We start from the raw sequence: 12740 nt of genomic DNA on the forward strand, positions 1-12740 counted from the left end.
TTGAGAGTAAACCAGCCTGCGGGCCAGCACCTGCCCACAATATGGAGTCGGGGTGCACAAAATGCATGCTGGAGATGAAGCAGGCTGGGGGGCCCTCAGGAGGAACTTCGGGGGGTGCTCAGTGACACAGGTTGTAATAGGTGCCCAATCACCCAGATACAAGTCTCCCTTGTTGTTGTTTTTATTGTGCCAGTCCTGGGGCTTGAACTCAGGGCCTAGGCGCTGTCCCTGACCTCAATCTGGGGATTGCAGGTGAGGATGGAATTATTCCTTCCACAGTAAATCCCTCACTAGAGGGGAAAGGCTTATCATCATCATCATCATCATCGCACTAGAAACCAGGTACTGGTAGCTCACACCTGTCATCCTAGCTCTTCAGGAGGCTGAGATCCGGAGGATTGAGATGCGGAGGTAAAAGGAGAAGTCTGCTTCTCCTCCTAGAAACAAGCACTGGGTCCCATTTGGTAAAACGGGGCAGGGTGACACCATCGCCCGCTGATGGTGATTTTTCCAGAGGGTTCCCCGAACCTGTCACCTTGCTGATGATAGCTCCAGAGTAAAAAGCAGAAAGAATCAAGTGTCAGGTTTTACCCACTGTCCCTCTAACGGGCCTCCTTTATACCCAGGCAGAGGGGAACACGTTTTCCAGAAAGTGGAAACTCAATCACCTTTTAGTTAATCCCCATACTGATCGATCCCAACCCTGAAACCCCAAAACTCTACCTGGCAGGGTTAAAAACTCCCTAGCTGGGCACCGGTGGCTCACACCTGTCATCCTAATTACTTAGAGATCTGAGATCTGAGGATGGTGGTTCCAAGCCAGCCTGGGCAGGCAAGTCCGTGAGACTCTTCTCTCCAGTGAACCACCAGAAAACCAGAAGTGGCGCTGTGGCTCAAGTGGTAGAGCGCTCGCCTTGAGCTGAAGAGCTGAGGGACAGTGCCCAGGCCCGGAGTTCAAGCCCCACAACCGACAAAAAACGAACAACTTCCTTCCTGTACCACAGCCTCCTCTTCCCCCCCCCCCACCCCACTTCCATGCCAGGGGCGGCTGTAGATGGAAGGCAATGGGGAAAAGCTTGGAGAGGGCCTTTGGAGGACTTCCTGGAGGAGGCGGCTGGAGACCAGGCCTTGGGAGAAGCATCCAGAGCTCACTGAGCAAGCCAGGAAGGAGAGAAAGGATAGGGAGTCAGACGGGATCTGGCATTTTCCACAATGGACCAGGACAGCTATGTGGGTTCCCATGTGGACATTAAAGTAGAACTCAGCAGGGAAAAACTGAAGTAACCCCAGGACCAAGCTACGAATGGCCTTTAATGGCAGGCTAGCCAAAGCATCTGTGCTTAAAGAGATTGGGAGGTGGGGAGAGGGGAGGGAAGGGAGACAGGGAGTGAATTCTGAAGTACAATTCTCCCGAAGGTTCCTTTCCCAGCAGAACTAAAGCAAAGCTGAGAGAAAACAGCAAGAGGAAGTCGTGAAACTTACAACTAAAAATGTCTCTCTGTGGCCACCCAGCGGGGTGGGTGGGACCGGAAGTGGCTGGAAGACTGGCACATCTCCTTTACACACGTGTGTGTGTGTGTGTGTGTGTGTGTGAGTGCGCACGCGCACCTGTTGGGTGGTGGCTCACGCCTGTCATCCCAGCTACTCAGGAGGCTGAGACCCAAGGATGGAGGTTCAAAGCCAGCCCGGGCAGGAAAGTCATGGAGACTCTTATCTCCAGTGAAAACTAGAAGTGGAGGTGTGGATCAAGTGGCAGAACAAAATGAGCCTCCAGCTGTGATCCTCAGATCTCAGCCTCCTGATTAGCTGGGGTGACTGGTGTGAAATCTTTTTTTAAAAATTGTTTTTAAATCGCCAGGGAATTAAAAAAAAAAAAAAAAAACCCTTGTTTTTAAATCATAAGTAGGGATTCTCAGGAAACAAATCCTTACTACAAGCCACTCTGCAATTAATTAACCTCCGGTGGTAAAGCCCATGCTGTTTTGGGCTATTTATGTAATGACATGATCTTCTAAAAATAATCACCCCCAAAAGCCCGGCTTGCAAGGTTGGGTGTCTGAACCAGCTGGAGTAGCAGAAGGAGACGCAAGATCCCTTCTTTGCCGACATCATCATCAGATTAAATGGCACTTCTGGTCTCTACATTGGAAAAAAAAAACAAAAACAAAAACCAAAAACAAACCAAAATTACTCCATGCAGGAGGCTGGGAGAGGCTTGGTTTATATTCTGTGAAGATGAGCAGGCTCAGGATAGGAGGCGTGGCCTAGTGGGTAGAGCCTGTTAATCCATAGACCAAAAGCCTCAGGTCCCAAGTTCAAGTCTCGGTCTCAGACCACAGAGAAAAAGTAGAGATTAATGTGCTCCTTGGTCTCCTTTCAAGACTCTCAATATTTAATCTTTTCTTTTTCAGCTCCTACTTCTCCGTGACCCCAGCCTCCTCCTCCCCCCCCTCAACAAAAGGGGGGGGTTCTCCAATTCTTGACAGAACCACATAGTGAAAGCCACAACGTGTCAGCTGTGGACAAAGACATGGCGATGTTTACATTCGAGTGCTCCTGCTTAAAACCAGAGCCTCCTCCTGATGCACACTCCCGTGCCTCAGTTTCCACATGCTATCAGGAGACCGAAGATCCACCCCAGACGTGGGTGGAAGCTGGCTTTTCAGGGGATGGGCTGGGACTGTGGATTTGTTTCTAGAAGAATGACATTGGGCCAGCCATTGACTTTTCTCCAAAGTTGGACAGGGTTTTTTTTTTTTTTTGGGGGGGGGGGGTTGTTGTTTGTTGCAGTTGCTGTTCTACTCCTGGGGCTTGGAACTCAGAACCTGGGTGCTGTCCCTGAGTTTTTTTCCACTCACGGCTGGTGCTCTACCACTTGAATCACAACTCCACTGCTGGCTTTTTTTTTTTTTGCTGGTTCATCAGAGATAAGAGAGTTTCCCCGGACTTTCCTTCCCTCCTGGGTAGCTTTGAACCACGATCCTCCAATCTCAGCCTCCTGGCTAGCTGGGATTACAGGCGTGAGCTACCAGCACCAGGCTGGGCAGTCGTTAGAGCTAACAAAAGAACTGGGCCCCAGGGCTAGCGGACAAGAGAGAGAGGGAGGGAGTAGAGCTCTTCCCCCCTCCCCCAACATGGAACCCAATGGGACAGCCTCTTCCTTTTGTCTAGATTCCACCCCTTTCAAGGTCGCTCTCAGTGTGGTCCTCACTGTCCTCATTCTGATCACCGTGGCTGGCAACGTGGTCGTCTGTCTGGCTGTGAGCTTGAACCGCCATCTCCAGAATCTGACCAACTGCTTTATCGTGTCTTTGGCCATCACCGATCTACTTTTGGGGCTCCTGGTGCTTCCTTTCTCTGCCGTCCACCAGCTGTCTTGCAGGTGGAGCTTCGGGAGCATCTTCTGCAATATCTACACCAGCCTGGACGTGATGCTGTGCACGGCCTCCATCCTCAACCTCTTCATGATCAGCCTGGACCGCTATTGTGCTGTCACGGACCCACTGAGGTACAACGTGCTGGTCACCCCGATCCGCGTGGCCATCTCGCTGGTGTTCATCTGGGTCATTTCCATCACTTTGTCTTTCCTGTCCATTCACTTGGGCTGGAACAGCAGGCCCGAGGCCAGCAGGCTGAACAACACCACAGACCAATGTAAGGTCCAGGTAAACCCAGAGTACGGGTTGGTGGACAGTCTGGTGACCTTTTACCTGCCGCTGGTGGTCATGTGTGTCACCTACTACCGGATCTTCAAGATCGCTCGTGATCAGGCCAAAAGGATCAACCACATTAGCACATGGCAGGCCGCCACAGTGCGGGAACACAAGGCCACGGTGACACTGGCGGTCGTGTTGGGGGCTTTCATTGTCTGCTGGTTCCCGTACTTTACCGTCTTCGTCTACCGAGGCTACAACGGAGACATCAACCAGGTGATCGAGGCCGTAGTGCTGTGGCTGGGCTATGCCAACTCGGCCCTGAACCCCATCCTCTATGCAGCCCTCAACAGAGACTTCCGCACCGCCTACCAGCGATTGTTCCGCTGCAGGCCGGCCAGCCGGCCAGCCCCTGCCACGTATCTGAGAGCTAATCATTCTCTGATGGACAGATGCCAAAGGCAAGAGCTCAAGGGTCTCGGGGAGAAGTCCCTGAAACTCCAGGTGTGCAGCAGTGGGAAGGAAATCCCAGCTCCCCAAGGAGACACAGACAGGTAAGGCACCCACTGTGTGCCGGGTGATGGCTATGTGTGCCTTGATGTCTTTATCATCTGTCAATGGCTCCCCCTAAACTAGTGTGTGTGCGTATGCATGTGTGTGTGTGTGTGTGTGTGTGTGTGTGTGTGTGTGTGTGCTGGGCCTGGGATTTGAACTCAGGGCCTGGGCTCTGTCCCTGAGCTTTTGTGTTCTACCACTTGAGCCACAGCTCCACTTCTGCCTCTTTTTTTGTGCTTAATTGGAGACAGGAGTCTCAAGGACTTTCCTGCCCCCGCTGGCTTTCAACCGTGATCCTCAGACCTCAGCCTTCTGAGGAGCTAGGATGACAGGTGTGAGCCCGGGGCTCACACCCCAGCTGCCACCCCAGCTTCAGATTTGTGTTTTGCAAAGAGACCTCTTTATAGGTGAGGAGGCTGAGGTCCTGGACCAAAAGAAAGGAAAAGAAAAAGACAAAAATCTGCTAACCTATTTTTAAAGTAAAACAAAAGCTTATGGCCAGGAGCTGATGGCTAAGCAGCTGGGACTACAGGCATGAGCTACAAGCCCCAGCCCTACCTTCTCTTCTCATCCTAGCCAACGCCAACCTGGTCACACAATAGCTCAAGAATAAGGCAGGTAGCTAGGCACCAGAGGCTCATGCCTGTCATCCCAGCTACTGTCAGATCTGAGGATCATGGTTCAAAGCCAACCCCTCAACAGGAAAGTCGATGAGACTCATCTCCACTACTAAACTACACACACACACACACACACACACACAACAGAGCTAGAATTGTGGCTCAAGTGGTAGATCACTATAGCCTTGAGCATAAAGAAGCGCAAGGGACAGTGCCCAGGCCCTGAGTTCAAGACTAAGGCAGGATCATATATGCCTAAAGACCACAGCCCCCTCCCCCAATCTGTGTCCAGGAATGGTGGACAGAGGGGGGCTGGGTAAAGAGGAAGGAGCCAATTGATGAGCCTCAGGCCAGGTCAGAGAACATGAAAGGCTAGGCATCTCAAGAGGTTGATTTTAGTCCCCCCCAAATTGCCAAAGCCATCAAGACCCTACAACTCCCTCAGGCCCTGAGTGAGGTCCCTCCTCCCAGCTTCCCAGCTGGCTTAACACACATCCTTCTGGCTCTCTATCTGGGGTCAAATACCAGGGTTAAACCACAGCCCTTATCACTACCAAGGTCAAAGTGAAGGTCAGAGCCAGAGCCAAGAACTCCCAAGGGGACTAACCCAGCCTGCTGTAAGGGAAAGAGGGGGTCCAGGGGAGATACCAGGAGAGAGGGAGCTGGGGGGCTGGCCTCCCTGGTCCTAGCTAGTCAGGAGGCTGAGATCCGAGGATGGAAGTTCAAAGCCAGCCAGGGCAGGGAGACTCTTCTTTCCAACAAACCATCCAAAAGCCGCAAGGGGAGCTTATAGCTCAAGTAAAACAAAGTTCAAGGATAGTACCCAGGCCCCTGAGCTCCAAAGCCCTAGGACCGGCACCAAACAACACAAAAGAGAGCATTTGCCAAGGTCTGGTTAGGTCCTGGCACCATTTGGGGCACATGTCAACCAAAGCCGAGGCCTGGCTGTCCTCTTTTGGAAAAGAGAAATGGTTTCTCAAAGTCTGTTCCCCCGGACCTCCTAGCCACAAAATGGCTGCCATGAGAGGTATCCAGAGCTGACATCCCAACCCAACCCCGGCTGCCCTCATACCCGGGGAGGCTCTTTCAACGGTGCAATGCTGCCCAGACTTGGAGTTGAACTTGGCCCTACTTGACACCAACACCTCAGTCCTAGTCCTCAAAAACAAAAACCAGAAGGGGAAACTGAGGCATGCACCGGGTAGATCTACGTGGAGGGGGGGAGGTTTGCCAAGGGAGAGTCTTGGACCTTGCCCAGTGCCCTTTGGGTCCTTTGGCATCCGTTCCCATCACCTCCCAAGGTGAAGAGATAAGACTCACGGGGCAGCCGGCCTATCAGTTCCCTTTCCGGGGAGGGCCTCTTCCTCATTCCTGCCTGGGGGTGGGGGGGGAGGGGAAGCCCTGTGTTTGTACCCCAGGGCTTGGCTGCACCCAGGCACCTGGAATCTTGGGGCCCCAACCAGGTGCCTGCCAAAGAACCACTGACCTTCCCAAGGTAAATTGGGCTGCACCCCACCCCTGTGTAGCTCCCCGGAATCTAGTGTGAAAGCCCTTACCCCAGTTCTCAAGGCCCAGCCCAGCACTTAGCACTTAGCTTTGGTGCCAGCTTCTCTGGAGGCCCAACAAGTTGTCCCACCCCACAGGCCACCTCATTTCATTTATTCCACCAGTCTAATGTCTACCCCACACCATGCACACACACACACACACACACACACACACACACACACACACACTCACACACACGAAACTCCTGGGTATCCCAGATTCCCTGGGCCTGGTACCCAGCCAGCCAGTCTGGGGATAGGACAGTGATTCCTATCCTAGCCACCCATTCCCCCCGCCTCCCCAGCCAAGAACCCTGAGAAATGCGTTAGGCTCAGGAAACCAAGTCTCAAAGAGGAAAGTTCCAGAAACACAGAAAGAGAGAGATCGGAGATCAGAGCTCATGGGTCTCCCCTTGTTCTTGAGCTTTGAAGGTCATCGATTGCCAGGAGTCCTGGTGGGAGAGGCCCAATCCAGAAAAGCCTTGGGAGAGGAGGAGAGGGAGAGAGGGGAGGGGGGAAATGCTAAGCCCCGCCCCCTACGCTGTGATGGACAGGCTTGGAAGAGGCTCATAGCTAATTTGCTATTAAAAACGGAGTTCCGGCTCCTATCTGTCATCCTAGCAACTCAGGAAGGCTGAGATGTGAGGATGGCAGTTCAAAGCCAGCCAGGGCAAGAAAGCCAGCGAGACTCTTCTCTCTCCAAGGAACCACACCCAGAAAACCGGGAGTGGCAATGAGGCTAGCCTTGAGCAAAATAATAATAATAGTAATAATAATTCAGAAGCACCACTAGGCTCTGAGTTCAAGCCCCAGGATGGGCACAAAAATAGAATAACTAACTAAATAGAAAGAAGATGATGAGGTTGTAACTGGCACAGGAGGTGTGGCAGAGCCTGGTGTGTGACACACGCTGACACACACTTCTGCAGAAGAGCCAGGGTGTACAAAGGAACTTCCTGCCCTAGGCCTAGACTTGTTAGTGCCGCCACCACAGGCCCCCAGAGGAGGCTGGTTTTCTAAACTGCTCTCGCTCTTGGCACCCCTGAACAGCTCTTCTGATTCATTTTCTTGTTTCTTTTTTTCTTTCTTTCTTTCTTTTTCTCTCTCTCTGTCTCTCTCTCTCTCTCCCCCTCTCTTTCTCTCTCTTTCTTTCTTTTTTGTGTGCCAGTCCTGGGGTTTGATCTCAGCGACTGGATACTATTCTTTTTTTGGGGGGGGGGGTCTGGTCGTGGGGCCTGAACTCTGGGCCTGGGCGCTGTCCCTCAGCTCTTCAGCTCAAGGCTAGCGCTCTACCACTTGAGCCACAGCGCCACTTCCGGCTTTTTTCTTTTTGCTTATGTGGTGCTGAGGAATCGAACCCAGGGCCTCAGGCATGCAAGGCAAGCGCTCTACCACTGAGCCACCTTCCCAGCCCGTGGATACTATTCTTGAACTTTGTGGCTCAAGGTTAGCGCTCTACCCCTTGAGCCACAGCTCCACTTCCAGCTCTCTGCTGTTTAATTGGAGATAAGAGTCTCATGGACTTTCCTGCTTGGGATGGCTTTGAACCAGGATCCTCCGATCTCAGCCTCCTAAGGAGCTGGGATGATAATCGCGAGCCAAAGGCACCGACTCCTTCCTTTCTATTCCTCCTGTGTTCGCTTTTTCTTTCCCTTCCTTTCCAAAGCTTTGTTTCCCCTTCACCAACTCTCTGCCTGGGGTGTCAGGGCTGTCTGCCTGGAGACCCCCTACCTTTTGATCCCCTAGGAAGGCTTAGAGGCCCGTCCTTAAAGCTGGCTCTTCTTTATGATCTCCTCCCTCCTCCCCTAAGGGAGCAGCTCAAAGTTAACCCCTCCTCTTCCAGCCCCCTCTGCAGAGAGCTGGAGGAATGAGACGCACCCATCCCCCATTCCTACCCCTACAGGAAATCAGAAAGAGGAAGTGTGTAGGGGAGGGGGCCCTCAGAGCCCCAGAAGTGCTCCCCAACCCCCCCCCCCCCGTCCCCCCGGGCTCCTGTGACACCCCCAGGACACACTGGCCAGGTAGAGAGAATTTCTCGTTTCCAGAACCCGGGGTGCTGTGTTTGAAGCCAGCCTGGAGGCCCAGCCTTGAATGGCAGGTCTCCTGTGAAGAGATCTGGGATTGATCAGGAGGTTTACCTGAGGCTGTCCCGGGCTTTGCTGCCCTATGATGAGCAACTCCCTGCCAAGAGGCTGCGATACGATTTTCTTTTCCTGTTGGTTTCTTTCCTGGAAACAGAGTTTGTGGAAACAGAGTCACCGGGAAAAAGAAAGATATTTCAAGCCCTCTGGGCCTCTTTGCCGGTTTCCCCGCGGCCCAGTTACCTTGCTTTCTTGAAATCACGTGGGTAGCAAGATCTCGAAAGTGTGCAGGGTTCTAATGAGGTCTTGGTGGGGGACTATGGGGGAGAAGACAGTGCTTAACCAGGGACTGGGGGGGGGGGGGGGGAGGCAGCCAGGAGTTGCCAGGCAGAAGCAATCAAGAGGCCAAATATCTCTTCCCATCCATCCAAGGCTGAGCCACTCCGAGAGGCCCTGGAAGCTGTCCCTTTGCTTGTTATTTTTATTTTTATTTTAGCTCAAGGCTGGTGCTCTACCACGTGAGCCACACAGCTCCACTTCCAGCTTTTTTTTTTCTTGCTTTCTTTCTTTTTTTTTTGGGTGGTTCATTGGAGATAGGAGTCTCACGGACTTTCCTGCCTGGGCTGCCCTCCAGCCGCGATCCTCAGATCTCAGCCTCCTGAGGAGCGAGGCTGGCAGGGCTGGTACCCACTGCCTTCATTCCTCCATAGGAAAACCTCCTTTGACCTGAGATGGGAGGTGGATAACAGATCCAGTGTCCACCATGGCTAAGAACAGAACAAACTGTCAGATAACCCAGGGAGATAAATGCCAAGGCCGAGAGGGAAAACAAAAAAGGAGTCTGGAAGGAGTAGAGGATCCTGGGAGAACTCAGAGGCTGCTGCCTAGAGAAAGCGGTGCCCGAACTGCACCGAAAATCAGAGAAGTTTACCATCCAACCAGCGATTAAAGGGGAAGGGGAAGGCTCCAACGGTTCACATGTGAAATCCTAATCCATTCAGGAGGCTGCAATCTGGAGGATCACAGTTTGAGGCCAGCTTAGGAAACAGACGACAGGAAAAGTTCAGGGGACCTGCCCCACGCCAGCCCACCCATCTCAACCAAAAAAGAAAAAAGAAAACAAATGGAGTATGCACCTGATATTCCAGCTACATGAGATACGTAAATAGGAGGATTGTGTCCAGGCCAGCCTAGACTTAAAGAGAAAAAAAAACAAAACAGCCCTATCTGCAAACTATCACGTGCCTAAAGGGGCTGTGGAGGTATGGCTCAAGCAGTAAAGCACCCAAGGCCAGGTTTCTCATAGAGTTGGGCTGCTGCTGGCTCCTGCCCCCTGGTGGTTGAATAGATTTTGACACTCTGTACAACAATTCCAATGTGAACATTTCTTTCGGGGCATCTGTAGATTTCAATCTACAGAGAGTTTCTGGTCAAACTCGGTAAAATAGAGTGAGTGGCAGAGCCCCTCCAAGGAATGGAGAACAAGGTTTAGGGAAAGAAACGTTGAAGTTCAAGTTTTTGTTTTTGTTTGCCAGGCCTGGGCCTTGAACTCCAGGCCTGGGCGCCGTCCCTGAGCCTGTCTGTGCTCAAGGCTAGCACTCTACCACTTGAGCCACAGCACCACTTCTGGCTTTTTCTAAGTACTTTTGCAGAGATGCGAATCTTGCAAACTTTCCTGCCCTGTCTGGCTTTGAACCACCATCCTCAGATCTCAGCCTCCTAAGTAGCTAGGATGACAGGCGTGAGCCACTAGTGCCCGGTTTGTTTTCTTCTTTAAACCATTTCTTCCTCTGTCTCTCAATGTTCTTCTTGTCATCTTTACTTACTGTGTTTGTTTGTTTTCTCACAAGAGGACTTGATGGTTTCAAACTAGTATTATCATATAAACAATCATTAAGAACTTTGGAGGGAGGAAGTTCTTTTTGTGTGTGTGTGCCAGTCCTGGGGCTTGAACTCAGGGTCTGAGCACTGTCCCTGAGCCTCTTGGTGCTCAAGACTAGCACTCTACCATTTGAGCCACAGCGCCACTTCTGGCTTTTTCTGTATATGTGGTACCGAGGAATCGAACCCGGGGCTTCATGCATGCTAGGCGAGCACTCTACCACTGAGCCACCTTCCCAGTTTAAATCATTTAGTAAGAGGTCTCTGCTCAAGGCTGCATTTGTGTCTGTCCAAGGTCAGATGCCTGCCTGGTCAAATATGTACATTGCTAACATGGGAAGGAACATTGGAAGGCTGCGGAATACTAGGGGTGTGACCTTGAGGTGCGGGTCAAGGTGAGGCGTGTTGGGCCTGGGACTCACCTGTGTGTTGGAAGGAAGCCACGGGCTGTGTCCTTGCTCACAAAGCCTCGTGGGGACATGGAAGGAGAAGGAGGAGCCCATGTTCCAGCAATGCAAGGCATGCTGAAGATGCTCAGCAATCACTCTCATTCAGCTCCAGGAAAAGCAGCACTGGCTGTGTAGCTCAGTGGTAGAGCATCCATCTGATATACACGAGGTCCTGGGTTCAATCCTCACCCCCAGAGATTTCCTTTTAATGGTTATGGGACTAGCAAATGTGAATTTACGTCCTGCTTCGTGGGGGATGCTTTTGGGTAGATATAATTTGGCCACACTGAGTTCCTTCAAGAATACACAGGGAAGGCAAGACATTTGCCTCTACTTGAGACTCAGAGAAGCTAAGCAATTCGACTAAGGCACGAAGACAGGAAGCACAGTCGAGATTTGCAAACAAGGATACTGAGCCAGAAGCCAGTGGCTCCCGCCTGTCATCCTAGCTACTCAGGAGGCTGAGACCTGAGGATCGCAGTTCAAAGCCAGCCCGGGCAGCAAAGTCCATGCGACTCTGATCTCCAGTGAACCCCCAGAAAAACCAGAAGTGGTACTGTGGCTCAAAGTGGTAGAACGCTAATCTTGAGTAAAAAGAAACTCAGGGACAGCGCCCAGGCCCTGAGTCCAAGCCCCAGGACCAACCCAACAGAGTGAGGAAGAAGTTCCTGGCTGCCATGAGAAAGCACAGTGGATCCCCTCCTCTGGGCGGGGCTTGGCAGCAATAACCTAGAGTCTCGTCTCTGGCCCACAAGATGGCGCCTGTCCTGACATGTTTGTGTGTCCACAGGAGGACGGCTCTGTCCTGTACCACCTGCTCCAGCAGTCTCTTGAGCTGCTGCAAGAGTCTGTGGGGGCTCGGGATCCTCCAGAGACCCCCAGGAAGCCCCCCGGAGGAGCTATCCCCAGAGGCGTCACTGTCTGGGGAGACGGAGAGAGAGTCCTCCAAAGAAGTCCTGCAGGCCCTGCCCTCAAAGACTGTCTAGACCTGGGCCAGGCACTGGAGACACCGCTCCTGATCCCTGCGACATCACCCCTGGAGCCCTCAGCACCCAGCCCCCCCCAAAACTACTCAGGAGGAGCCTTCGGGGGATGGGGAGGGCGCTGTCAGCCTCCGCCCCAGGGTGGACCAGGCTGCCAAGTCCAACATGGCCCGACAGGAGTCCAGCCTTTTCTGGGCTGAACACCACAGATCAGTGTTCACGACGGTGCTGGCCCTCGACATGCGCAGAGATGGCCGGACAGCAAGCATGCACGCATGTGTGTGTGTGTGAGGGTGACATGGACGAACGTGTGTGTGTGTGTGTGTGTGTGTGTGTGTGTGTGTGTGTGTGTCCTCCAAGCAGGACAGAGCAGGAGGCTGCAGGATAGGGGATGGGGAAGGGAAGGGAAAGGAAGGCACAAAAACTGCCTTACTGTGTACTAGGTAGGTCATTGGCATAAGCTCTTGATACACATGTAAGGTTTCAGAGGGAGAAACTGAGGCTCAGGGAAGTATAGGGCCCACCTGAGGTCACTCAGGTAAGATGTGTGTGTGGAGCATAGGAGAGACTCAGTATTTTTCAGATGGGTGGGTGGATAAATGGATGGATGAGTGGATGGGTAGATGGATGATAGATGGGTGAGTGGATGGGTGGATGATGAGTGGATGGATGGGTGGATGGTAATGTGGGTGGATGGGTGGATGGATGGATGATATAATAGCTGTGTGGACGGATGGGTGGATGATGGATGGATGGTTGAGTGGATGGATGATAGATGGGTGGATAGATAGGCAGATGGATGAGTAGATGGATGGATGGATGGGTCATAAGTGGGTGGATGGATAGGTAGGTGGATGGGTGGATGATGGATGGATGATTGAGTGGATGGATGATAAATGGGTGGATAGATAGGCAGATGGATGAGTGGATGGATGGATGGATGGATGATGGATGGACGGGTGGGTGAGTAT

At 52.4% G+C, this 12740-nt stretch overlaps 1 protein-coding gene across 1 annotated transcript; it reads left to right on the forward strand.

Annotated features, from left to right (window-relative positions):
* The first annotated feature begins 2849 nt into the window (after positions 1-2849).
* On the forward strand, positions 2850-12424 carry Hrh2 (histamine receptor H2). Its single transcript, XM_042665510.1, has 2 exons — positions 2850-4207; positions 11577-12424. The coding sequence occupies exons 1-2, from the start codon at positions 3135-3137 to the stop codon at positions 11770-11772; spliced, it is 1269 nt and encodes a 422-aa protein (XP_042521444.1). The 5' UTR covers positions 2850-3134; the 3' UTR covers positions 11773-12424.
* Positions 12425-12740: the final 316 nt, after the last annotated feature.

The sequence above is a fragment of the Dipodomys spectabilis genome, unplaced genomic scaffold, assembly GCF_019054845.1.
Source record: "Dipodomys spectabilis isolate Male_0828 unplaced genomic scaffold, ASM1905484v1 ptg000330l, whole genome shotgun sequence".
NCBI classification, from domain to species: Eukaryota; Metazoa; Chordata; class Mammalia; order Rodentia; family Heteromyidae; genus Dipodomys; species Dipodomys spectabilis.

Coding starts and splice junctions, on each gene's coding strand:
- Hrh2 (XM_042665510.1), top strand. CDS start 3,135: ATGGAACCCAATGGGACAGCCTCTTCCTTTTGTCTAGATTCCACCCCT. Junction 4,208..11,576: donor CCCCAAGGAGACACAGACAG/GTAAGGCACCCA, acceptor GTGTGTCCACAG/GAGGACGGCTCTGTCCTGTA.